The sequence below is a fragment of the Trichosurus vulpecula genome, chromosome 6 (assembly GCF_011100635.1).
Source record: "Trichosurus vulpecula isolate mTriVul1 chromosome 6, mTriVul1.pri, whole genome shotgun sequence".
Lineage (NCBI taxonomy): Eukaryota > Metazoa > Chordata > Mammalia > Diprotodontia > Phalangeridae > Trichosurus > Trichosurus vulpecula.
The window spans coordinates 51824373-51850813 of NC_050578.1; the positions used below are offsets into that span (position 1 = coordinate 51824373).

At 40.5% G+C, this 26441-nt stretch overlaps 1 protein-coding gene across 1 annotated transcript in view; it reads right to left on the reverse strand.

Annotated features, from left to right (window-relative positions):
• Positions 1 to 26441, reverse strand: part of ARHGEF38 (Rho guanine nucleotide exchange factor 38) — a 136260-nt gene that overhangs the window by 12974 nt on the left and 96845 nt on the right. Inside the window, exons 6-11 of the mRNA XM_036764914.1 lie at positions 20274 to 20473; positions 18444 to 18577; positions 11839 to 11943; positions 9741 to 9863; positions 4137 to 4448; positions 840 to 983 (exon numbers count right to left, since the gene is read on the reverse strand). Of these exons, the coding sequence (XP_036620809.1) occupies positions 840 to 983; positions 4137 to 4448; positions 9741 to 9863; positions 11839 to 11943; positions 18444 to 18577; positions 20274 to 20473 (1018 nt within the window). The remainder of the gene's footprint in view (positions 1 to 839; positions 984 to 4136; positions 4449 to 9740; positions 9864 to 11838; positions 11944 to 18443; positions 18578 to 20273; positions 20474 to 26441) is intronic.

Below are 26441 nucleotides of genomic sequence, written 5' to 3' on the forward strand. Positions count from 1 at the left end.
TTACAAAGAAAGGTTCTATTGATTGGGATGTGGAGAGCCATTTTGAAAGGGAAAGCAGCATTTTTTGAAAGCAATAATAAAGCATTATCAAAAACACTGCATTCTTCTCTATCTCTTTTGTAGCTGGGGGACCATAAAGTCAGACTTGGTTGACGTGTTGTTTAGTTTTGCTAAATTGCTTTCCCCCCTCTGTTTTGTTTTTATTCTTTGTTGTAAGGGACAACATGTAGGGCGGAAAGGATATATTTTGGGGGAAAGGTGATAAGAAAACAAAATATATAAACATTTTTTAAAAGTCAAAATTAAAAAAAATATTACATGATTGAATGGGATCCCTCCCACTGTCGATCTTCAAGCCGAGGATGGATAACTACTTGTCACATATAACAGAGGGAGAGTTTTTGTTCAGGTACAGCTTGGATTAGATGATCTCTGAGATTCCTTACAACTCTGTAATTTTCATTGTGTAAATCTTCCCTGGAAATCTGGGAGAAAGTGTTAACCATCATTCTCTTGAAATGATGTAAGTACAGTCCTTCCTGGAGTTGGGTTGGGGTAAGGTAGAAAGTGATGGAGAGACATGATTTCTGAGGCCCCTTCCAGCCCTAATATTCTATAGCCTTTATTAAGCACCTACTATGTGCCAGGCATTGTGCTAAGTGCTGGGGCCACAAAAAGAGGCAAAAGAGAGTCCCTGGCCTAAAGGAACTCACAATCGAATAGGACAGACAACATGCAGACACATATTATGAAAGTATATAAAACTTTGTGCCTCATAGAAGACATGAACTCTGAGAAGTCCTGTCAACAGTAATCACCTCTGGTCATGCCAAACTCACCAAAGTGGGCACAGGTTTCTTCTTTTCAAAGCTCAGCTTCCTTTCAATAAAAGTAGCACTGTTGTCCTTTACAAAATTCAGGCTATGGACCTCTTCTATCACCCGATTTTGAGCTTCACTGATGCTGGCTGGGAGCAATGATAACTGTGGAAGTAAATGAGAGCCCCAGAACTCTGGTAAGTGCAATCGGCATAACACATGCTATAAACAGTGGCATTGTCCATGCCAGCTGAATGGCTTGTAGCAGGCTGTGGTGAGCAAATACTACAAGGATAATGTTTTTAAACCCAAAGAAAGTGATGAGGAGAAGCAATTCCCATAAAGCAGAAATTCTTAATGTGTGTGTGTGTGTGTGTGTGTGTGTGTGTGTGTGTGTGCTTGTGTGTGTGTGTGTGTGTGTGTGTGTGTGTGTGTGTGTGTGTGTGATGGACCCCTTTGAGAGCCTAGTGAAGCCTATGGACCCTGCACCAAATGATGGTTACCTACATTCTAATAGAAGGAAATGCTAGATTTCAGTTAGAGGTCAGTGAGAGTAATGATCCTCCACCTTCTATACCTGAAATCTCCAAGAAAATGGGTGGTGCGTGGATGCCTCCCATCCCTCACCTCCCATCCCTCAACCAAAGGATAAAACCCCCATTATAAAGCATTCCACTCACCCCTTTTGTCAAAACTACGTCCTTCTTGTTCCTGTATGATTCTGAATTGCTCAGCTATGTAGGGCAGGGTAGGGGTGGGATCTGCATTTTCAGTGATAGAGGGAACTCCCAGAGAAGCAAACTCGCTTTACTAATAAAGTCAGCACCTCCATAGGGAACTCAGAGTTGCTGAGAGGTTAAGGAACTTGCCCATTCATCTAGCCAGCATGTACTATAGGTGGGCAAGAATATGCAGGGAATTTTAAATATAAAATAAAGCAGTAGGTGTTGGGGAGGTTTTAATCCTAGACTACCATGGTCTCCTGCTTCCTCTATTTTGGGGGGGGATCAAGACCTGTGATTTCATTGGTGTAAAGAAGTGCCAGAGAGGAAACTCTCAGTGCCAATGTAAATTATCCATTATTCTGTAAAGTATTGTCATAGAGAATTACCTGAGGCGCTGAAAAGTTGAGTGACTTGCATAGCCAGGATGTATTCAAAACAAAACTTGAACCCAGGTCTTCTTGTACCTACTACATCTTACTGACTTTACTCCTACCCTTTCTTAACCTTCACTTGGAGCACTGAGTCTGGAGTCAAGAACACCTGACTTCGAATCCAGTTTTAGAAAATTGCTAGCTGTGTGACTCTGGCCAAGTCACTTAACCTTTGTTTGCCTCAATTTTCTCAGCTGTAAAATGGGGATAGTAATAACACCTATCTTAGAGTGTTATTCTGAGGATGAAATGAGATAATACTTGTAAAGTACTCAGAGCAGTGCCTGGCACATAGTAGGTGCTTAATAAATCCTTCTTTCCTTCCTTCCATCCTTTCTTCCTCCTTCTCTTCTTTCCTTCCCTCCTTCTTCCTCCCTCCCTCCTTCTTTTCCTTCCTTTCTCCCTCCCTTCCTTTCCTTCCTTCCTTCCTTCATTCCCTTCCTTCCTTTCCTTCCTTCCTTCCCTTCTTTCCTTCCCTCCTTCCTTCCCTTCCTTTCCTTCCTTCCTTCCCTACCTTCCTTCTTTCCCTTCCTTCCCTTCTTCCTTCCTTTCCTTCCTTCCTTCCCTTCCTTCCTTCCTTCCCTTCCTTCCTTCCCTTCCTTCCTTCCTTCCCTTCCTTCCTTCCTCCTTCCCTTCCCTCCCTTCCTTCCTCCCTCCCTCCCTTCCCTTCCTTCCTTTCCTTCCTTTCCTTCCTTCCTTCCTTCCTTCCTTTCCTTCCTTCCTTCCTTCCTTCCTTTGCTTCCTTTCCTTCCTTCCTTCCTTCCTTCCTCCCTCCCTCCCTCCCTTCCTTCCTTCCTTCCTTCCTTCCTTCCTTCCTTCCTTCCTTCCTCCCTCCCTTCCTTCCCTTCCTTCCTCCCTTCCTTTCTTGCTTCCTTTCTTTCCTTCCTTCTTTGCTTCCTTTCCTTCCTTCCTTCCTTCCTTCCCTTCCTTCCTTTCTTCTTTGCTTGCCTTCCTTCCTTCCCTCCTTCCTTCCTCCCTCTCTCCTTTTTCCTGTCCCCCTCCCTTTACCTGTCCCCTGCATAGAAGAGAGCTAGCATACAATGATTCAGTTTTCCTAAAGTCCACAAATGTGATTAACTAAGGCAACTTGGAGTTAAATTAGTTTTAGGTAAAGAAAACTTCTAGGAAATGCTCAAGTCAATACAGTGGATGTGAAGCTTTAGCCCCTTTCTGAATATTTTGAGTTCCACTTCTAATCTAGGTCTTTTGCTTCCTGGGGTGGGGGGGGGGTGGAACCAGAAGTACAGGTGAGTAAGAAATGCCAGCATTTCCCTGGAAAAGATGGACTGACTTATAGTGACTAAGGTCATTAAAGAATAGTGAGGTCTTACTCTTTGTATTGTGGAAATAAATTCCAAGATCTTATAATCTTGAAGATCCATATAATGGATGACAGAGAGCCTGTCTTATTTAAGCTTTGTGTCTCCTCTACCTCCCCCCACCATGACAGTGTGAGTGTTATTTATAGATTTTTTTACTAGATAAGGAAATGAAGGCTCAGAGAGTTTGAGTTACTTGCCCCTGGTCACCCAGCTAAATGTCAGAGCTAGGATTTGAACTCAGATTCCTCTTTCCTCCAAGTCCAAAACTATCATACCTTTCTAATGGGATAAAGAACTGAGAGTTATTTCCACCAAACAGAAAAAAATAAAAACCAATATAGACTGTACTTTCTCCCCACTTCTCCCCACTCCCCAATTGCAGGCTCTTCTCTCTGGGGGAAGAGCAAAAGCCTAGCAAAGAATGGTGTGACATTCATTCAGCCTCTCTTATTACACTGAGATGGTCTTTTTGGATCTATAGCTTAATGGTTATGATTTAACATTTAGGACTTGCCATGCATGAACAGAATACAAAAGATTAACTGACAATATTGATTGTGTCAGGCAGGTAGGTGGGTGGGTGTCTTTGTGTCTGGGTTGGGCAATGTCCTTGCTATCTGGGGAAAAGATTTACAAGCAAAATACTGATGGGAGGCACAGCAAACATGAACTAGGAAGCTCTCTTTTAGAAGCTAGGTAGGGAAGGGAGATAAGGTAAAAAAAAAATCAGGCTATTTGGTGGGAACAGGGATAAGGGAAGGAACAACTGGGCTTTATTTCACAGGTGCATGCTTTCTAACAGCTGCTTCCAGCCCAAGTAGAGAGAAAGAATCTGCTTACTGGCATGCCTGTGGAATACAGCTTCAGGGCCATAAGCATCAGATCCCTGAGGAGGGTGATGAAACAGTAGAGACAGTTTAGCAGGACCTGCCGACCAGCTTGGTTGAACACCTGGAGCTCCTCGACAAGCTGGGCGTTAAGAGCTTCATAGTCCTTCCTGGCCAGGTCTGAGTCGTCACCTGCCGACCTCTGCAGGTAGCCATTGTAGTCCAGCAGCTTGTCGTAGCGCTTCTGGATGAGTTTCTGAGGTCCTGGGAATAAGGACTGTAGGGCCGACAGTGGGGTCAGGACCAGCCTGTGTAAGTGAGCCACCTGCCAAAGGGAAAATAGTCCCATTACAGGGAGAATAAAAACCAATTACCGTGTCTTGCTATACTCTCAGTGGATTTGTCCACTCCCTAGGTGCTCTTGGTAAGTCAGCAAGCAGGAAAAAGGGGAAATATGTAAGACTGGTAATGAGATTGAAAGATGACTGACAGCCTTTCATGTAGAACTTGACATGAATTGGGGTGAGAGATAAAGGTAACTGGAATGCTGAGTTCCCATACCAATCCAGACAATTCCCAACACTCTCAACCCCTAGAGAAGGGGGGAAAGGTGGGGTGCAAGGAAAAAATAGGAAGGAAGAGGAGGAATGAGAGAAAATACTACTCCATTGAACCTCACCCCTCTCCCTTCTTTCCTTCACCTCTTCTCAATCTCATCATGAACTGTGATTTTGGTCTTTGACATTTTTTCTTCCCACGCTTCCAATCTTCTCTCCCTACAGAGTTATTTCTTTATTCCTCATCCTCCACCAGGTCTTTCTGCACCTTCAGTTTAATACCCCTCCCAAACTCCTGCTCTCTCCCATACCATTGCTCAGTCTCCATAAATACCACTCCCCTCTTGTGTCTTCTCGATGCTACTGGCAGAGAAGTAATGAGCAAGTCATAAAGTATGCCTCTCTCTTCTTTCTCTATACCCTGGTGACACTGCAAAACACTTCAGGGTCATGAAACTGCCCATACACCCCCTCTCCCAAAAGACTACAGCATCCCTGGAAAGATCTTGACATAGGTGTTTTCCTTTTTTTGTCATATCTGATAATGTTTGCAATAGAAACTGACCACAAAACAATCACCTATTAAGACACTCAGACTTTTTCTCCTTTTTTCGGCTCCATAGCAAGATCGTGTGGATGTTAATAGCTTTTGTCTTGAGGCTGCTTTACATCACATTACATTGACTCAGTGATACACAACCAAACATCATTGCTAACTTGTTGCCCTAGGATTGGCTACATTCTCCCATCCCCTTTCTTCTACTTCTGCTTTGAAGGGCACCCAGGGTTTGGCATGCTATCTTCCCTACTTTGCTTTTGTTCACTTCAGCTTTTTCTTGGCAGAGATGGTACCCAAGTACGTATGTAGAAAGAGTCAATGGGATCTGATAGAGAGAAACTCTAGTGTGAAAGGTCCTCAGCTCAAATTCCACCTGCCTCTTTTACTATCTGTGTTATCTAGGCAAATTATTCAGTTCTCCTTGTGGCTGTCCTTATCAGTGAAATGAAAAGGTTGGACTTGATGGTGTCAGAGGTGCCTTCTACCTCTGAATCTTTGAACCTACGTTCATCACCATATAATAACATTTGACCTGGCATCTCTCTTTAATCTGGAAGACAACCCCAGGGAAACAGCACCTGCCACAGCTGGCTGCATTAATTATCTCTAATGGCTCCTGCTAGCTTTGTCTGGTACTCTCAGAAAATCTGTAGGAAAGGGAGAAACCAATCTCTTATTGGCATCAGGCAACATAGGCAATGCTGATTAAGATTTGATTACTAGCACGAGAAATAATCAATATGTATCTCCATGGAGTGGAATGCATCCTTTGGCCAAGGGAAAATTTTATGTAATTTGTCTGAGATAAATTACTGTGTTCGTGTCTTGTCTGGAGCTTGCAGATAATGTAATTATAGTAGCATTTCCTATCTCTTCCAAGTGACCTATGGACATGAACATCTGATATGCTAGGAAATAGGGAAATGGCCTACTGTTGGAACTAATTGGGATCAAATCAATGATGGTACCCTAGACACCTCCTTTGCTGTATTATAGTCATCACCTAATAATCACATAGAGAGCCATCAGGGAAACAGAAAGAGCCCAAAAGCTTTATCTATAGGAAAGCAGAGTCCATACTATTTATTAGATATCCACTTTTGTTTCATCCATCTATTTGTCTACACACACACACACACACCCCTATATATAATATATACAATTATTATTCTTCTGCAGTGAGGTCATTGAGAATTGTTGGACTTTAGATTCACTGATGACCATGCAGGGCAAGGCAGAAAGCATCTAATCTTGCTGCCAGTGGCACAGAAGAGAAGTGAAAACACTGACCTATGGACAATTCTGCAGAATGTGGTGGTGCCTATGGGCCTACACATAAAAGCTTTGTAGGACTTTTGCTATTGAAGGTTTGACCAAAAATAGTGACTAAAACATCTTCCAAGGAAGTGGTGTCAAACTTAAATAAAAAAAGATCTCCCCAGGTCACATGTTGACTTAGAAAACCACAAATTAACATTATCTATGTTGTATTGTATTTTTATTTATTTTGTTAAACATTTCCCAATTACATTTTAATCTGGTTCAGAGGCACTCAGACACTTTGTTTCTCCTTGTTCCTGCTTGACACCTCTGTTCTAAGATAATAAATCTTGTGCTTGTATATAGAGTGTTACAATCCCAAGTTGTCTCATTTGATTCTTCCCTACATGGTAGGAGGTGCAAATATTGCTTTCCTCATTTATAGATGAGGAAGCTGAGGTTTCCAACTGGGGAAGAGAAGAAAACTGACTTGTCCAACATCACACAACTAGGAAACAGAAGAGCAGACATATGAACCCATGTTTTCCTGTGCTAAGCCTAGGATTCTCTTTATTCTACATGGCAGTCCTTTGGCCCATTCTAGAGAATCTGGGCTTGGGGATGAGAGTGACTTTTTTCTACCTTTCAAGCCCAGGACAGTGTGATCCTCATTTTTCCCCAGTGGGGAGAACAGAGGATATTTATTATACATCTCCTACTAATATCTGATTCATAGGATCATAGATCCAAGCAGAAAGGGACCTCAGATGCCATCTGGTCCAACCCCATCATTTTGTCACTGAGGAATCTGAGGCAATTAAAGTGTTATGTCCAAGTGGAGAACATCAGAGATGGGATTTGAACCCACATCCTGTGACTCTGTAGCCAGTGTTTTTTCCATGTTTTAGCAAGGTTAGGGTTAGGGGACATTGGACTCTTGTAAGCTATGCTGGTGACACTATGGTAGGTCTTACCAAGCTGGTCAGGCTTCAAGTACAGGTTATTAACGAATTGTATGTCTGCCATATGAGGACCAATCTCAACAAATTCAAAGGGGCTCATTTCCAGGAGATTGGGCATAGGCTGATGAAATTGTATTTGTGAAATGTGGAAGGGGTATGATCTGTGACAGAGAAGGAAATGCAATTATGCTCTTTTAAAGCAGAAAATATACAACCTATATAAAGCTGAATATGAGACAGGAAGCATGGTAGAATGGATGGAGATCTGGCCTTCAAGTCAGAGCAAACTGCATTATCCAAGTCCTTCCTGTGACCTTGTCTTACCTGTGACCTTGAGAAAGTCACATGGCCTCTCAATTTCCCAGGCAATACTCTGAGGTTATTAACTATTTTGTGTGTCATAGACCCCCTTTAGAAATCTGGTGGTGTCCATGGACCCCCCTTGTAAAAATAATGTCTTTTAAATGCATAAATACAAAAGAAACCAATTATATTGTAATAGTTATCAAAATAGTTTATTTTAAAACCAGGTTCATAGATGCCCATGTTAAGAACTTCCTCTTCTAAGACTGTAAGTTTTAGAACAGTTGACTCCTCCACCAAAAAAAAAATAAATCCAACAAATTGAATAAACAAAATTACTCACAGGACCACATGAAATTAAAATTAAATGTAGTTAAAACTTAGATTAAATTAAAATTAGTGTTTTATCTTAAATCAAAATATATATTCAGGATAAATTTTAAAAGAAAATTAAAATCTGCCACCTAAACATTTTATCAACCTAGGAAAATTACTAATGTATTCAAGGTACATGGGTTTTGTTTTGCACAAGATTCTATTATTTAATGGAAAAGGCATATGGACTTGGAGTCAGTAAACATTTGGGTTGGAATTATACCTCTGACTCTCACTAGCTGTGTGAGCCTGGATAAGTCACTCAACCTCTTTCAATCTCCATGTCCTCATCTGTAAAATTGGAGTAATTACAACTCCTACCTCACAAAATTGAGAATTGAATGAAATAATGTAAGCATTAATGTGGTTTATAAATGTCAGCTATTATTTACTGATTTCACTGCCACTATCATCCCCCCCGCCAACCCCATTCCATTCAAAGTGGTCTGTTTGATGTTCACCATACTCAACATTCCATCTTCAGCCTCTGTTCCTTTATGTAGGTTATTATCCCCTATTCTGTTCCCCCCTCTTGGTGTATCCTCTTATAAGTGGCCTTTCCTGATTCCTTCAACTGCTAGGGCTCTCATCCCTACCCTACTCCTGCCACCATGTTATTCCATTCTTGGTATTTTTATGTTTTGTCTTTATTTATTTGTCTATGTGTTCCCTCCCATCTCCAGCAGACTATAACCTTCTTGAGGGCAAGGACCATATTACTTTTTTCTTTGTTTTTTTTTTTTTAGTGCCTGTCACAGAAGATGCTTAATAATTTCTTGAATCGAATTAAATTCATATATACTAATGTAAACTATTACCAACTTCTCTTATTAACTGAGTTTCTCTATTTTGCCCATGTTGGAAGGGTAGTGGCCACTCACAGATCCAAACCAACTGCTGATAGGCATGGAAGCTTTGAGCCACTGTGTTTCTGATCTGGGCTGGTTCTCCCTTCTTCAGGCAGCATGGTGGTCCCCTGCACCCAGGGGCTTACTATACTGTGGTGGATTTAGTATGGACACCCAACCAGCTTCAGATCTATTATAGCTCGGAGGCCTTGAGTTCTAGTATTCCACTAACCTCAGGGCCCCTTCACCCTGTCCCCCAGTAGTAGGGATTATAGTCATATGTCACCGTAACAGACCACCATTAACCACTGTTAAAAGAACATACCATAAAAGATCATGTGATTTTCTCCTATTTTCATGTAGACTCAATCTGAGCACTCTATAAACTCTTCAAGAAGAGTCAGGGAAATAATAAATCCTTGTAAGACTGCTTTGTAACAAATCCTTGCGAGATGGACAAAAAAACCCCAAACTTTGGCTTAAACAAGTCAGGAGACCTCTGCCAAGAAAACAATCTGGATTTGTCTTGAATTCACATTACATTTTTAAAAACCTCACTAATCCACTTTTAAAATTTTAATGATTAAACTGGGACCTTCAGAAAGTCTTCTGATATCTTGATGTCTATATCTTCCCTGACCCACAGCCTTGATGTGAATTATAGCTAAAAGTTTCATGCTTTAGTAATAAAGAAATATGCTCTTTTAACCCAACACCATAACTTTCATTTATCCATGGGTCTGAAGAACTTACAAAGTCTTCACAGGGGTTTGGGGTCTTGCTCAGGGGAGCTGAAGAGTCACTGCCCTTAGCATCTTTGTCATAGGAAATGGCATGCAGCTCTGTCACAGTCTGGGCAGCTAGGGGCATGGCATCCTAAAACACAAAGAAGAAAAGCTGGCAATGTGTTAAGTCCTCCAGTCATCATCATTCAACATTTCACAATGACAGACTTTAATGTAACCCAAGCACAATGCCTCCATTGGCTCTGAGAGCCAAAGCCCCCCATATCTATACTCTACATGCCAGATGTCCTTATGGTTCTCATTTCTATAGTTTCTTGACTTCCTGGCCCCTCTCACCATCTTTCTTCCATCCAGTATTTTCTCATTCATTTCTCCCCATCACAATTCCATATCAGCTTTGGACTGGCTGTCTCCAATGCCTGGAATGCATCCCCTCCTCATCTTCCCATCTAGAAATCTTTTCTTTCCTTTGGCATCTCCAGAGGCATACAGGAGAGAAATTCCCAGGGTTGTGTTGAGGATCAAATGAGGTAATAATTGTAAAGCACTTAGCCCAGTGCCTGGTCCATATAAATACACACATATATAACATATATGTATATATGTATATTATATACATTTTTTACACACAGAGAGTCAATCTTCAATATTCACGCATTTAACTTTTGTGACCTCAAAGCATTAAACTATTTTATTAGGAACCTCACTTTCACTTTTTCATTGGCAACCATGCACACTGGTGGCTATGTGCAGTAGAGAAAAAAATAACAGGGCTGATGTGTGCAAGTTTTTGGAGCAGCTGATATCCTACTAAGTGCTTCAGTGGTTTTGTTCACCCTAGCATTCTAAAGAGTCGCCAGGGGATTTGTTGCGTATTTTCATTGTTTGCCCCTAAAACTCAAAAGTTTTGTGTTGCGATTATGCCCCCAAAGCACAGCACAAATCCTCTGAGCTCAAAGCCCAAGGGTTCAAAATCAGTGATGTGGCTTAGTGAGAAAATAAAAGTGTTAGATAAACTTCATGCCAGGATTTCTGCACTGTTGGCTGGGTGACTCTTAAAGACTCTCCAACCACACATGAAGCAGACGTGGCTGACTGATTATTTCAAGCTGGTGCATCCTTCATGATCTCCAAACAGAGTGTTAGAAGTGATGTTGGGACCTTGCCAGTCTCAGCGCCTTCTAGCTAAAGTCCCAGCAACCTCTCCCTTGGTTTTCAGAGGGTGGTCAAGGTAGAGAGGTTTACAGTAATATAGTATACTTCACACTGCCATCTGACACAGTGGGTGGTAAGAGTCAGGTTAAAAAATGGCTTCATTTTAAGAATTTTATTTGCTATTGAGAATTTATGGTACTGTAGATGTCCTGTGTTACAAAAGTGAATATTGTCTGAAATCAATTTTATTTATTTTTATTGAGATGTTAGCACAAAATGTACAAAAATTCTAAGGAATTATGAGCAAGAAAAAAGTGTTTTGTATGTTACCAATTTTATTTTGTGTATTGCATTTTATGGGTTATTTCATGGTTACTGTATTGGGAAAAGTGCATATTATCAGAATTAATGTTTTGTTATAAAGAATTGTATGCAGAAAAGTGTATTTTCAGCAATCTGCAGGAAAAGATTACAGTTTTGGTAGTTGCGGTAACCTAACTCCCTATTTCCCAGGTTCAATGTATCAACATTTGTATTTATGACTTTTGCACCATTTTCTAGGAACATTATCCCTGTGAAAGTTGAGGATTGACCATATGTATGTATGTAAATATTATATTAACACATATGATATATAAAGCATTGTATAAATATCTTAATCAGCTTTTTACTGATTGATATCACTGAAATTATATGAATTTTCTATGTACATTCCTAATTATTCTCAGTGACATCATGGATTTTCAGCATCCTTTAGAATGTCCACCATCATAAAAAAGGCATTATTATTAAACTGACAATCCCATAGCTGAAAGTCATCTAATTAGCCTGTTCCTCAGATCTCACATGGTCAATGGTAGGTGACCACACAGCCAACACTGTTATATGATGGCAACCAAAGGGGAAGGACACCATCATGGAAATATCAGAAATATCCATGAAGTACTTACCTGGATGTGTTGAAGGCAGAATGAAATGTTCTTCACACAATTCCTCACAGTCTTTTCTAAATGTCTAAACAGTTTTTCTTCTCTGTTAAAGGTGCTGTCTTTCACCTAAAATATATTTTCATTACTTTGACTTTTTTCTGGCATAAAAGCAAATCTCCTGGTGATGTTAGCCAGTGTGGACAGAGTGATAACTGGGAATGTGGGTCCCCATGATAAGTTTAGTTGAACAGGAGTGAGGAAGGGCAAAGAGGACAGTTTACCCAGGCTAGGTGCTATCATGACAGGAAACCCTCAGTATAAAGGTAGGGGTTTAGAGGCTGTGGTGGCAGGGTGAGAAAGGGATGCCATGTAGCATAGCTTACAGAAGACTGCTATGTGTGAGGACAGAAGACTGAAAAGGACCACAAAGAGAAGCACATATCACCCCTACAAATGGACTTTTAGATCCTGTGGCAAAGTTCCAGTCCCCCCATCATAGTCACAGCTCTGAGTGTCCAGAGACACTTTTATCACTGTCACCAAAATATGATCAGTGTTCAATTACTGCATGTGAAATCACCCCAGTGCTCAAACATGTACCAAAATAATCATTAACTAGGCACATGCTATTCTTCAATTTCCCTATTTTCTGTTATTTTTGTCCATCGCTGCCTAATACTTCAGCCAGCCCCGCTTGGAAGTTTTCCAGTGGTTACATTATTGGTTAGGATTTAATGATCTGCTGCTCTATTCTAGTAGAGTGAGCAAAGGTTTTTTTACAGAACATCTGTGGGTCTATACTTATAGAACTATATGTTAATTCCTTTAGCAGTTCATGTTGCAGGACTGGTATATCACCTAAGGAAAGCGAGTTTGGCTGTTGGCATAGCCCTACCCTGGTGATATGTCATAGGCTCTAGTATTTTGTTGCCATGTTTTAGATGTGCCTAGGAACAACTGCATTTTTATTTATTATATACTTGTGGTCTACTGATTCCAAATCCAGCATTGTTTCTCACTACACTGTAGCTGCATCTGAGAGCCCATCAATGACCTATATTGGTCATCTGTCATGGAGGCGGCTGGGTGGTGCAGTGGGTAGAGCACCAGACCTGGAATGAACAAGACTAGTGTTCAAATCCAGCCTCAGACACTTACTATGTGACCTTGGGCAAGTCACTTAACCATTGTCTGCCTCAGTGTCCTCATCTGTAAAATAGAGATAATGATAGCTTCTACCTTCCAAGGTTATTGTGAGGATAAAGTGAGAAATTTGTAAAGTGTTTTGCAAACCTTAATGTGTGGGGTTTTGTTATTAATATTGTTTCAGGACCAACCTAGCTAAGTCTGGAGGGGCTTAGGATTGGTCATGAGGTGATGAGTTTTTTGGCCACAGCAACTCACAAAGACATTCTAAGTTATAAACAGGTTGTGGTATGAGTTGACGGGAGTAGTACATGCACCAATGATCTTGTGGGTCCTTAGAGTCTGTAGGAACATAGGCTTAGAACTAGAAGAGACTTTACGAGTTATCTGGTCTAGTGTAGTAATTTTTAGTACCAACCATCTATTATTATTATTAATGATAAATAGAAGTATATCTTGCCTACAAAATGCTAAGGGTTTTTGTTTTGTTTTTGCAAGGGGGGAATAAATCAGGAGTTAAATTTGTATTTTCCGTAGTGTGGGGGGATCTCCCAGTGTGAAAACTTCCTAAATGAATGTAGAGTAACAATTTGTCTATAACCTACAATTTTAAGAAGAGTAACTCAGGGCACTAAGAGGCTAAGTAACTTCTTCCTGGTTGCACAGCCAGTCTATGTCAGAGGTGGGGCTTTTTGGCTCTGAGGCTGATCCTTCTCACAGTGTAGCTGCATAGATAAAGGGATGTCCTAAGAGGCAGGAAGTACTGAGTTCTGATCCCAGTACTGTCATGCCCTGGCTGAGGCATGGGCAAGTGAAATATAACCCATGTTCTCATTGTAGATGATGGCTACAGCCCTTTTTGTGAGAGTTACTGTTTGGAGTCTCATCTCCTCTCTCACTGTCTTGCCCACTTTGTAACAGCAAAATCTGATAAGCATCAAAGTTCCTTTTGGCTGTAGAAGTCTATTTTAAAATATTAGTTTGACTTGAGGAGGGAAAAGTCATAGGTTTAGAATTCAGAACTAGACAGGACCATAGAGGCCAGGTCTGGAAGTGGGAAGAGACTTCCTCAAGTATTCACAGAGGTGATATGTGGCAGACCTGATTCGGACCTTGTTGTTCTAACCCCAAATCAAATGCCCTCTCTGCCAGCCTCTCTGCTGACTCAGTTTTCCTAAAGGCCAAAAGAATGTACAACACGTGTAATTTATATATACCTAAAATACATAATATTGTAGAATGTAAGTTCCTTGAGCACAGTCATTGTCTTTGTATCTCTAGCACCTAGGATAGTGTTGGCACATAGTAAGCACTTAAAAGATGCTTTTGGAATGAATAACCAATCTTAGTATTCAATTTTATTATACATTGGAGATGCAGAAGGGGATAGTAAAAATAGGGCTTGGATTAAGAATATCTTTGTTGAAGGTATCACCGCCTCTGGAATCACAGGGGTTGGATCCAACTTCTGCTTCTCATGCTTATTGCCCATGGGACCCTGGGCAAATTACTTAATTTCCCTGGGCCTCAGTTTACTCATCTGTAAAATTAGGGAGTTGAAGTAGATGGCCTCTGAGGTCCTTTCTAGCTCTGAATCTAGAACCTTATGATCCTGTGAACCAGTCAAATGAAATGGAAAAAAAGTCATCCTTCTTTTAGATGTAGGTCCTTCTACAAGAAAGAAATCATTTCTTCTCTGCACTTTGTTAATAAACAAGAACCTTTGATAATCATATTTTCTGAATTAAAAAAATGAGGAAACAAGGTCTGACAGAGAATATTCCTTTTGGAAATTCTACTTAACCAGGCACTTTTCTTTCTCAAGTTTCTCACTATCTCTGAAAAATTGAGGATGCATGGTCATGACCTCATGTACCATATGATTAGGTGGTACAGTGAATAGAGCACAGGGCCTGGAGTCAGGAAGACTTGAGTTCAAATCCACCCTAGACATTGTGTGACCCTGGGCAAATCACTTAGCCCTTATCTGACTCCATTTCCTTAAAATAGAAAGAATAATAGCACCTACCTCTCAGGGTTGTCATGAGGATCAAATGAAATAATAGTTTTAAAGCACTTGGCACAGTACCCAGCACATAGTAGGTATTTAGTAAATATGTGCTTCCTTCCTTTCTTCTTTCTTTCCTACCTTACTGATAGCACTGTGATAGGGCCAAGCACCTGCTAATCATCCTACAAAAAATGATTGGTTATAGTACTGAAAGGGCATCTAGGTGACACAGTGGATAGAGTGCTGGGCCTGGAGTCAAGAAAACCCCTGTTCAAATCTGACCTCAGATATGTACCAGCTATGTGACCCTGGGCAAATCACACTGTTTGCCTCAGTTTCCTCATTTGTAAAATGAGTTGGAGAAGGAAATGGCAAAGCATTCTAGTATCTTTGCCAAGAAAACCCCAAATGGGGTCATAAGGAGTCGGACACAACTGAAAGAACTGAACACCATGGCAATGCTGAAAGGTTGATGGTTCATACCAAAGGAAAACAAATGGAATTAAATTATCTCCTTAAGTGTTAGTTAATTGAATAAACAGGGCCACTCCAAGGACAAATCACACCAAGAGCTCCCCTCTTTTCCTGGTGAAATTGCACTAAAAATCATGGCTTCAGAGACTCAGTGTTGGAAAGAACCCAAGAGTCCAGCCTTTAACTAACAAGAGTCCCCAACAAGTAAGTGGCCATCTAGACTTGGCTTGGAGACCTCTAATGCAGGTGAATCTTCTCCTTATCAGGGAAACCCATTCCTCCTTGGAATATCTCCAATAGTTAGGAAAATTTTCTTCACCTTCTGTAAGAAATCTCTCCTGATTCTCTTAAGGCTAGTGTATTCCCTCTGAGATTGGCTCCAATTTAACTTCTATATATCTTGGATTTATAAAGTTGTTTGCATATTGCTTCCCCCAATTAGAAGAGGAGCTTCTCTAGAGTAAGGACAGTTTTTGCCTTGCTTTTCCTTGTATCTATCACCAGTGTTGAGCAAAACACCTGGCACAAAGTTGGAGCTTAATAATTGCTTCTCTACTTCTTGACTGGATTTGACTAACTTCAGATCTAAATTTTCCACTTCGCAAATCTTAATGTCTTATTTCTTCTGCCTTCTTGGCCAAGTAGAACAAATTGACTCTCTCCTGAATGAGACAGCCTTTCAACATAACTGAAGACCACCATCATGATCTGATGCCAACGCTTCTCCTTTCTAGACCAAAACTCTCCATTTCCTTCAACTGATCTTTGTGGGGAATGACCCCAATGCCTTTCCCTATCCTGTGCACCTTCCTATGTACAGTCTCCAGCTTATCAATGTTCCTCTTTAAATATGGCAGTTAGAATATTATTATTCTAGTGTTCTAGCATTATTCTAGATGGTCCCTGACCAAAGCAGAACACTTGGGGGTGATCTATCACCTCCCAAGTCCAGGACACTGAGACACTGGGTTTTTCTTAATGCAGCTTAAAAAGCATTAGCTTTTTTGTATCCTACAAGAAAAATAACAGACTGATAGCCCATGCACATTGTTGGTACTCAAAGCCCAGGAAGCTAAAAGGAAGCCCTTAGCTCTTTGGGGACTACGTTGAGGATTTGTGGTAAGATGTGAACAAGTATCACACAGGATGGAATATCAAATATAGCTCTGAGCTGGGAAAAGAAGCCCCTACAGGGTAAACACATAGTCTGAATAAGGAATATAGGAAGGAAAAGAGGATTCACTTTGGCAAAGAACAGACACATGGTGGCCACAAGTTCTGGATCTGTTAGGATGATCCCAGTTTCAGGAAAAACAGGAGGAAAGAAGCTACAGTATAAGGACTACTGAATTGGTAACCAAAGGACCTGAGTTCTTTCAAATTGTCTGTCTGCCTCTTATCATTACTGACTATAGGAAGGAAACAAATATATATATACACATATGAATTAAGCACCTAATCTTTGTCAGGCACTTTACAAATATTATCTCATTTTACCCTTATAACAACCCTGTGAAGTAGATGCTATTATTAGCCTCATTTTATAATTAAGAAAATTAAGGCAGACAGGTTAAATGACTGGCTCAGGGTCACACAGCTAATAATGTGTCAGGGCTGGATTTGAACTCAGGTCTTCCTGACCTAGCTATCTATGGGTTACTGTTTATGTCTCTATAAAATGAGAGGATTGGACTAAATGATCCTAAGACAATTTCCAGCTCTACATCTGTGAAAGAAAAGGAGTATCTTCTGTCAGATCGTGAGTTCCATTTTTTTGTTCAAGGAATGTATGAATGTGATTCCATCAGCATATATCTTAGGATATTTTTGGTACCAGCTGGCAGAGTTATTGTCTTTTCTAGTTCTCATCCCTCATCTTCCCCATTCCTTTATGGATAGAAAGTGGATACTTTTTATTATTTAGGTCTGGAAAGGAACTTAGAAGTCATTTAGTCTAAACCCTTCATTTTACAGATCAAGAAATTGAGGCTTGGGTGACTCAGTCTGAGATATGTAACACAATATAATAAACATTTATCAACTGCTTACTGTTTGCAGAGCACCCTACTAAGTGTTGGGAGAGATATAAAGTTTACATAAGGCAGTTCCTAAAAGAATTACTGTCTAGTGGAAAGATAAGATACCAACACAGATGCTAACAATAATAACATGTCAAATGAGATAATATGCATAAAGCACATTGCCAATCTTAGAGCACTATATAACTTATTACCTTATTATTATTATTATAGTTATTATTATTTTGAGAGGCAGCATGATATAGTGGATAGAGAGTGGCCCTTGGAGGCCTTCTTGGTGGAAGAAACGGATTCAAGTTCTGTCTCTGACATATGCAATTAACCTCTTGGTCTAGGCAACTTTCTAAGACTCTAAGTTGTTGGAAAAGTGATGATCTGTGTTGGCACAGGAAGTTTACTCATCTGGGAGCTCCTTTTACCAAAGGGGTCCAGTCTCTACCCTTGTACCTATCATTACTATTAATTATTATTATATTTCTTTAAAAACACTTACAACAATCTATGTACATTAAAGCAGCAATGTCAAACTCAAATAGAAATGGAGGCCATTAAACGATACATAACGATCACTGTGGACCAAATATTGACTCAGAAAATCATATATTAACTGTCTATATTTTTTTGTATTTTAATTTATCTTGTTAAACATTTTAATCTGCTCCCGGCAGCACTCAGGAGTGTTGGGGGCTGGCTGGGATTGTTGGACACATCTGCATTAAAGGTTACCAAATGAAATACTAAGTGAGATCTAAAAGGGAAGTTATTAGCAAATGGTGTGTGTGTGTGTGTGTGTGTGTGCGTGCTTATCAGTACAATAACAACACTGTAGGGTCTCTGAAACTATGAGGTCACCTGGGCAATGTATCATATTCATTCCCGGTATGCTAGGGACAAATCCGATTAATAAGAACCAACACTGGAAGGAAAGAATTCTCTAAAATAAGAAAAATGACTACCTGAGATTCTCCTCTGGTCAAAATCTTTAGATGATTAGTCACCCTTTTGGATTTCTTGCTAATTGAATGGATATTCAGTTTGGAAAACTTGTCTTTGAGGGATTCATCTTCATCATTCTTCTTGTATTTCAGGACTGCAAGAGAAGATCCCAGATGCATATAAGGCATGCCTATGCCCACTCCCCATTTAGGTTTCAAAAGAGAATTAGGTAAAATCACATGAAAATAAAGGAATCACAGACTCTGATTTGAAAGGGAGGCCCTCTACTCCAGGCTATACATATGGCCATGTGGTTCAAAGAGGGCCAGACCTAAGCAAGATGGCAGACTGAGCTAATTACTGTTCCCCCGTGAGACATTTCACCCCACTGCTTCCTCTACTGTGCCCCCCAAAGTCCTTAGCTTACTTCAAGACTCAAGTGCCACCTCCTCCATGGGGCCTTTCCTGATTCCCCAAGTTGTTGGCACACTTGTCTCCCCACTGAAACCATTTTATATTTACTTTATGTGTATTTCTCATTTGCTTATCATGTACATGTTGTTTTCCCTAATAGAAGACAAGCTTCTTGAGGGCCAGGACTATTTTGTTCTGCTTTGTATTTCCTGACACCAAGCCCAGTGCCTGGCAACACAAATGCTCATTGAATCAATGGATGAGTGGTAACACGGGAAACGTTTCCCTTTTGAGTCTCTTCTCTTCCCATCCTTGTTCCTTGGAGCCCAACCTAGTGCCTAACCCACCCATCCTTCCGTGTGCCTTACTACTGGCCCCCTGCCAACCCAAGATATTCCATCCTCTTGTGCATTTTCTTTAAATGTTAAAACACATTTCTTCAGTGCTGAAGAGTAAGTAGCAATTCTGATCAATTAATTGGTGCCAATGTTGAAAGGCCAAGTAGAAGTTTTGGCACCCCTCAAATCACACCAGGTAGGTAGTTCCACATTCTGCCTATGCTTAAGGTTAGATATGATTATTAGATGCTGTGATCTGTGCAACTCATATGGAATTCTCTGATTGTTTCTCTTACTTTGCAGTCTATACTATTACACTTGGTCCCCTCAATGTAGTATTTCTTGTTAAAAAAATTCAATCAGCTGTACTTGAGGGACCCCCCCCCTTCAACCATGATCCCTCTTCCTCTGCTCTCCTGACTGTCCTGGGCTCTCACTGCTGTAAATGATCTGGCCACAACCATTTGTTTCCTTCCCTCCCTCCCATTTCTCTACCCAATAAGCTTCTTTCATCTTCCTTCTCCCCATCTCTTCCCCTTTCCCCCTTTTCCTTACTCCTTTTTTCCCTTCCTCCCTCTTTCTCCCTCTCTGTTTCTGTCTCTCTGTGTCTATGTGTGTCTCTGTCTCTCTCTGTCTCTCTGTGTGTGTCTCTCTGTCTCCTTCTCTCTGCCTCTGTCTGTCTCTCTATCTGTCTCTCTGTCTCTGTCGCGCTCTCTCTCTCTCTCTCTCTCTCTCTCTCTCTCTCTCTCTCACACACACACACACACACACACACACACACATGCACACACATGCCCTCTACAGATTTTCAGTGACATGGTGACCATGAGTTCACAGGCTTCATGATACCAAGGGGAAACTATTTCTCAGTGTGACAGTACTGCCCAGGAAGAGGTCCTCATAGTACCACTCACCTGGATCCCTCCTGCCCTTTCTGTTAATTGGTGACCATGACAAAAATCATCCCTTCTTCCTAGTCCCATGACTTTAAACTGGCTCTCAATGATGGTGCTCATAGGACTTGAGCCACAGATCATGGCAGCCAAAGATAATACAATCAAGAGAAAATAACTCAAATATTCCACATCTCTTTCCTACCCAAATCTTTCCTCCTTTTAAGTTCGTTGATGTTCACATTAATGTCTTTCACCGCGGCTAAGGCATCCTCCAGTTCTCTGTAATCTGGGTGAGAAGGAGGTGTGGAGTTCCGCAGCTCACAGAGCAGTAAAGGATACTTCATGACCCGCTGAACCGGCTTGATGAGCAGGGATCCCATATCCAGCAGGTTGGATTTGCCTCTGAAATAGAAACAGCAGCCATAAGAGAGCAGTCACAAGAAGGGGTGATTTTGCTTTCTCATCCTGCTTCTCTTTTTCTTGGCTGCAGAAAAAATTAAAACCAGAGTAAGAGCAAAGAAGGGTAAAGAGATCAAGCGAAAGCTGTCACTGTTAAATCCCACCCGATTGACAGCAAACTTGAATAATAGCTTCCAGCCCCACTTTGCCATTTGTTCTTCACAACGCTGGTTTTATTATTCCTGTTAGGAAACTAAGGTCCAGAGGGCTAAAGGGACTTGCCCAAGGTCATATGGGTAGGAAAGGAGCATTTAGTAAGTACCTACTATGTGCCAGGCCCTTTACAAATATCACCTTACAACCCTGGGACATAGATGCTATTATTAGGTAAAGTGGATAGAGTGCCAGGTCTGGAGTCAGGAAGACTCCTCTTTCTAAGTTCAAATCCAGCCTCAGACACTCACTAGCTGTGTGACCCTGGACAAGTCACTTAACTCTGACTCAGTTTTTTCATCTGTAAAATGAGCTGGAGAATGAAATAGCAAACCACTCCAGTATCTCTGCCAAGAAAACCCAAAGTGGGGTCACAAAGAGTCTGATGTGACTGAAGAAACTGAACAACAGTGTGCTCAACTCTTTGCAAATATCATCTCACTTAACTCTTACAACCCTGGGATACTGATGTTGTTATCGCCCTCTTTTACAATTGAGAAACTGAGGCAGATTGAGGTCTCACCCAAGGTCCCACAGCTAGTAAGTATCTGAGGCCAGATCTGAACAAATTCTAGGCCCAGTATTCTATTCACTGAACCCCCTAGCTGCCCCCCAGCCACCTCTACACAGCTAGTAAGTAGAAGAGCCAGTATCAGGTCTGAGCCCTCTTCCCGCCCCCCTGCCACGTCTGTGCTCTTTCAACTACACCTGGAACCTGGTCATCCTTGAAGAGAGCTGGCCTGAGTCAAGAAGACCTAGCCTAAGTCTTACTTCTGACATATGCTGACTGTGTATATGACCCTGAGCTGCTCGCCCCAGGCCACTCTCTTAAGACTAAGTTGAAAAAAAGATGCTGAACTAGCCTAGTAAAGGGAGATGATTTACCAGAGGTCGGATAGGTCAGTATTTAAACTCAGGTCCTTTTACTCCACAGCTTTCCACTATACCACTCAGAAAAACTAGGCTCACATCCAGCCCGGTGACCTTGGCCAAGTCAACCACTGCAAGCCTTTTTCCTAATTACAAAATGAAAATGGTAATATTCACATCATTTATCCAAATACGGTTGCTATGAGAAAAATATTTTGCTAACCTTCAACTAGCATATAAATGCTAGTTATTTAGTTTCTCCAACTTTGTTATAGATGGCAAAAGTTTCAAAATTTTCCATCCAAATTAAGTTCATTGGTTAACTGTGGCTCCGAAACTAATAAGTTTTGCAACAGTTGAGTAAACCCATGTCACAAAGTGATTTTCCTTAATAACTAAGAAAAAATCACATTTCACAGAAGTGATTTTGTGATTAAGCAAATTGGCAACACTTCTGAGAGGAGGAACAGGTGGTTTGTGAGGGTCAGTCAAAAATAGGGTCATAGAAAAAAATATCAAAGCAGGGGACATAATGTTCAGAGGTTTAACTAGAGGCCCCATGGAGCTTTATAATAAAAGTGACCCGGTTCTTGAGTTAATATTATTGCTATCACCATTATCGCTGATGTTTGCTATTCTGATAGCTATTCAATGCCTTCCTGTCTTGGAGGGTGGCCTTCATCCAGCCCTCAGTTGACAGGCCTCCACATGGCTACAAAGTAAAGCAAAGACATAAATTTAAGCCGACATAAACTCCAGACTCTTCCATCAGAAGCCTCTGCGAAGAGACTGGAGCCCACACATGGGCTTCTTCCAAATGAGGGTCCAAGCAAATCAGGAATGAAGGAAATTGACCACAGGACCTCACACCAGTGCAGTCCAAAAGGTTGTTGTTTGTCCATTCTCAAAGAGGACCATGACATCAGAGACATGATGCCATAACATGCAAGTTAACTGGATTTAAGTGAGGGAGGGCTGTGCAAAGTCACCAGCCTCACTTTCTCCGGAGTATCAAAATACAATCTCTACAGGAAGGCCATCTCTGATGCTATTTGTGTGGCCTAATCTCCCTGGACTTAAAGGCCATGATCTATAAAATAAGAAAGTATATCATTTTCAGGGTCTCTACTAATTCTGTGTTGTCCTCTTCCTCCTTAAACATTCCTAGAACCCTCCGTCTGATCTTCCCACTGTCCCCATTCATTCATTGCTCACCTTGCATTATACTTATCTGGGAACACTCTTTCCCCCCTACGCCCCCAATTAGAATGTAATCTTTTGAGGGTAGGGTGTTTTGTGCAAAAAAAAATTGTCTTTGTATCCCAAGCATCTCACAAAGTGCCTGACACATAAAAAGCATTTTTAAATTGTTGAATTAAAATTGAGTTGACTAGGCAAGCTCTAAGGTCCTTACAAGCTGTAAAATTCCAAAAATCAAGGGTGGGAGGGTGTGTGTGAAACTTCAAACTGCTAAGACAATTACCTTAATAAACCAGATAGCTCATGCAAGAGAACAGTCGGACATAAATTTAGAATTGTAGATTGAGGTCAGTTTATGAAAAGTCTTAAGCTTAGTTAAGGCTATTGGAATGAGGCATAATTTTGAACAAGGCAAATTATTACTAACTAGGACTCCCTAGACTGCTTCTTGGTAGCTTTAGAATCCAGAAATTCTAAAAAAGAAATATCCTGAACTTGCGCCTGAGTTCAGCACTTATCATAGTATCTAAAACTTGTGGACTTGAGGAGTGAGCATGATGATATAATGAGTAGGGGAACCACTTTATATTAACGATCACAATACAACTAAATTCATTGTTTCTGAAAGTGAGATTCAAACCAAAAGAGACACCATTCATTCATTCAACAATAGCACCTACAGTGTCTGAACTTGTCATTGAAACACTGGGAATGATAATTGAGAGTTCCTGCTCTTTTGGAGTATATAATCTTACAGAAGTGTTGGGATATACACACTAATGTACAAAAGAATGTAAGCTTCTTGAAGGCAAAAATTGTTTCTTTCTTAGGTTTGCTTATACAGCAATTAATGGAGGACCAGAATATGGCTTAGAATAAGCTACAGTACAGAGGTACAGATTGCTATGGGAAATCAGAGGATTATCAATTTAGAGGTAACTGTTCCAACACTCTCTTCTTATAGGTGAGGAAACAGAAACCCATAGAGATTTAGTGACTTGAAGATCACACAGGTAATTAGTGGCAGAGCTGGGATTTGAACCTGATACTCTGACTATACATTCAGCACAACTATCCACTAGGCCAGATCATCATGACAATTCAGAGAGAGGAGGGATCATCATGAAGTTCCTTGATTATAAAAAACAAAACTATAAGAAATGGAGGCATTAAAAAAGAGTGGTGAGAGATCATAATAAATACGTTGCCCTAAGGAAACTTGGAGATTGTTTTCAAACCACTTCTTGGAAGGCCAGGAAAAATGCAGACCACGAATTCAAAAACAAAACAAATACTTGGGGAACGTATGTGTATATGAGGGAGGGGAAAACATCAAAAGCCCTTCTAAGAAATTTATGGACTCAGAACATTGTGTTTAGATTTTTTGTGCTTAACGTATTCTGATTTGTGTTATTATTAATAATGATATAAATAATTATTATTGATAATAATAATTAATAATACCATTGCTATTAAAAACAATATTAACAGTAACTAGCACTTACATGATTTTTTAAGGTTTGTGAAGTACTTTACAAACATTATCTGACTTGATTTTCACATCCCTGGGAGGTAGGTTCTATTATTATCCCCATCATACAGCTGAGGAAACTGAAGCAGATGGAGGCTGTGACTTGCCCCGAGTCACACAGCTAGTAAGTATCTGAGGCAGGATGTGAATTCAGATCTTCCTGACTATAGATTCAACATTTAAAGTTATTTGCATATGTTACACATGGGCATATGTGCGTACATATATATTTGTGTGTGTCTCATACTAGATTGAGTTCCTTAAGGTCAGGGATTGTTCTATTTTATCCTTATAGTCCTAGCACCTAGGACAGTTCCATGCAAGTTCACTGACTAAATAAATTAGTAAATAATCAATAAATATTTTAACAGCTCTTAAAAATGGAAATCACCAAATCAAAGAGAATTGAGAAGTTTCCAAAATGTGGCAGGTGAGGTAAAATCTAGGACTTTTGTTAAAAAATGAATTTGATGTATAAAGTACATCAGAACTGAACTTTGTATATAAACTAAATAAGCAGATGCTTTAAGTGTCCAGATGATTTGTATTGCTTCCAACAAGTGTGGAATGTATTGATGGTATATTACGTGGAAGACCCCATGCTAAAGAGAAAAGGGTAAATTGTCTCTGACCTCATGGTGGGAATACAAATGCACACAAATGCATACACATATATAAATTATGGAGGCAGAGAGCATTGAGGGTCCTCTGGGGATGACCAGAAGAGGGATGAAAAAAGGATTCCTAGAAAGTGTCACAGGAGAGAAGCTTTGAATGTATCTAATGACTCTAAGAGGTAGGTGTGAGGAAGTACATACATTAGAGGAATTTGGGGTCCAGAAAGTGGAGTCAGATGACCTGGGTTTGAATAATGAAGTGAGAGGACCTGATTTCAAATTCTACCTCTGACACTACCTTTGTGACCTTAGGCAGGTCACTTAACTTCCTTGGGCCTTTGTTTCCTCACCCATCAAATGAAGGACTTTGAATAGATGCCCTTGAGGTCACTGCCAGCCCTCAATCTATGAACCATGGCAGTCCTATGCCACATACCTGTGGTACCTTCAAACAAGTGACTTAACCTCTTACAGCAATGGCTTCCTCATTTTTAAAAAATGAAGTAATTTGCATTAGATGACCCACCAAGGCTCTTTCCAGGTCTAAATGTAGGATCCTGAAATCCTACAGTTAAGGAAACAGTGAGTGGGCCAGTTTGACTTTTAAATCAGAAGGGGTTCCTTTAAATAGAAGCCAAATCAGGGTCATGAAATTCATTGACTGGAATCAGGAAAATCTGATTAACAGAATGAAAATGATTAGAATTCCTTCTAAACTCTGCTTTTAACCACCACTGAATGTGGGTTTATTTAGCCTTGGAGAATGTCCCTGAAAATATAACCAAGAAAAATAGTTTTGTTTCCATCTTGGTAATATACGAGATTAGTATTCTCTACATACACAAAACAAACAAAAATAGGTATGTTGAAGAATTCCTTTGCATCTTTTTTGAGGTCTACATCCCAAAGTCCTATTTGTCAAGACTGAAAATAAATTTATAACCTCTCAATACTCCTGGACCTTAGTATTCCTTCTTTTTCTTACCCGTCCTCTGCATCAAAGACATATTTTCTCTTCTTTCTGCTTCCCAAAGTAGAAAGGACAATTCTAAACGGTTATTGTTTCCCTTAAAAGCTTCACAAATGCAAATCTGTTCAAAAGCTCTCTCCTCAACAGAAAATCGCCTGAGTGACTTTTCTCCCTTGATTTGCACTTTGGCCAGCTGTGAAAGTGATAAGCAGCCCCTCTCTCCTAATATCTGCCTGATGCAGTATAGCAATCTGTCAAGAAAGATAGAGGATTTGTTATAAGATAATGACACCCTAGGGCCCTCTATGCTGCAAAGTTCAACTCATCTAATTCCACTCCCTAAGATTAACTCCTGATAACCATGCTTCCCATATTAGTCCTGTTTCTCAGATAGCCCTCTTCAGAAGGAGCTGGTGGCCAATTGACAAATGTCTGAACCATGTAACACAAAAGGATGGGGAACAGTCCCCAAGGTTGGGCTGCACACTGAGGTTGGTGATTAATCTAGCATTCTCTTCCCCCTTACCCACATCTTCCTGAGAATTTAGCAAGCATTTCACAGCCCCAAGT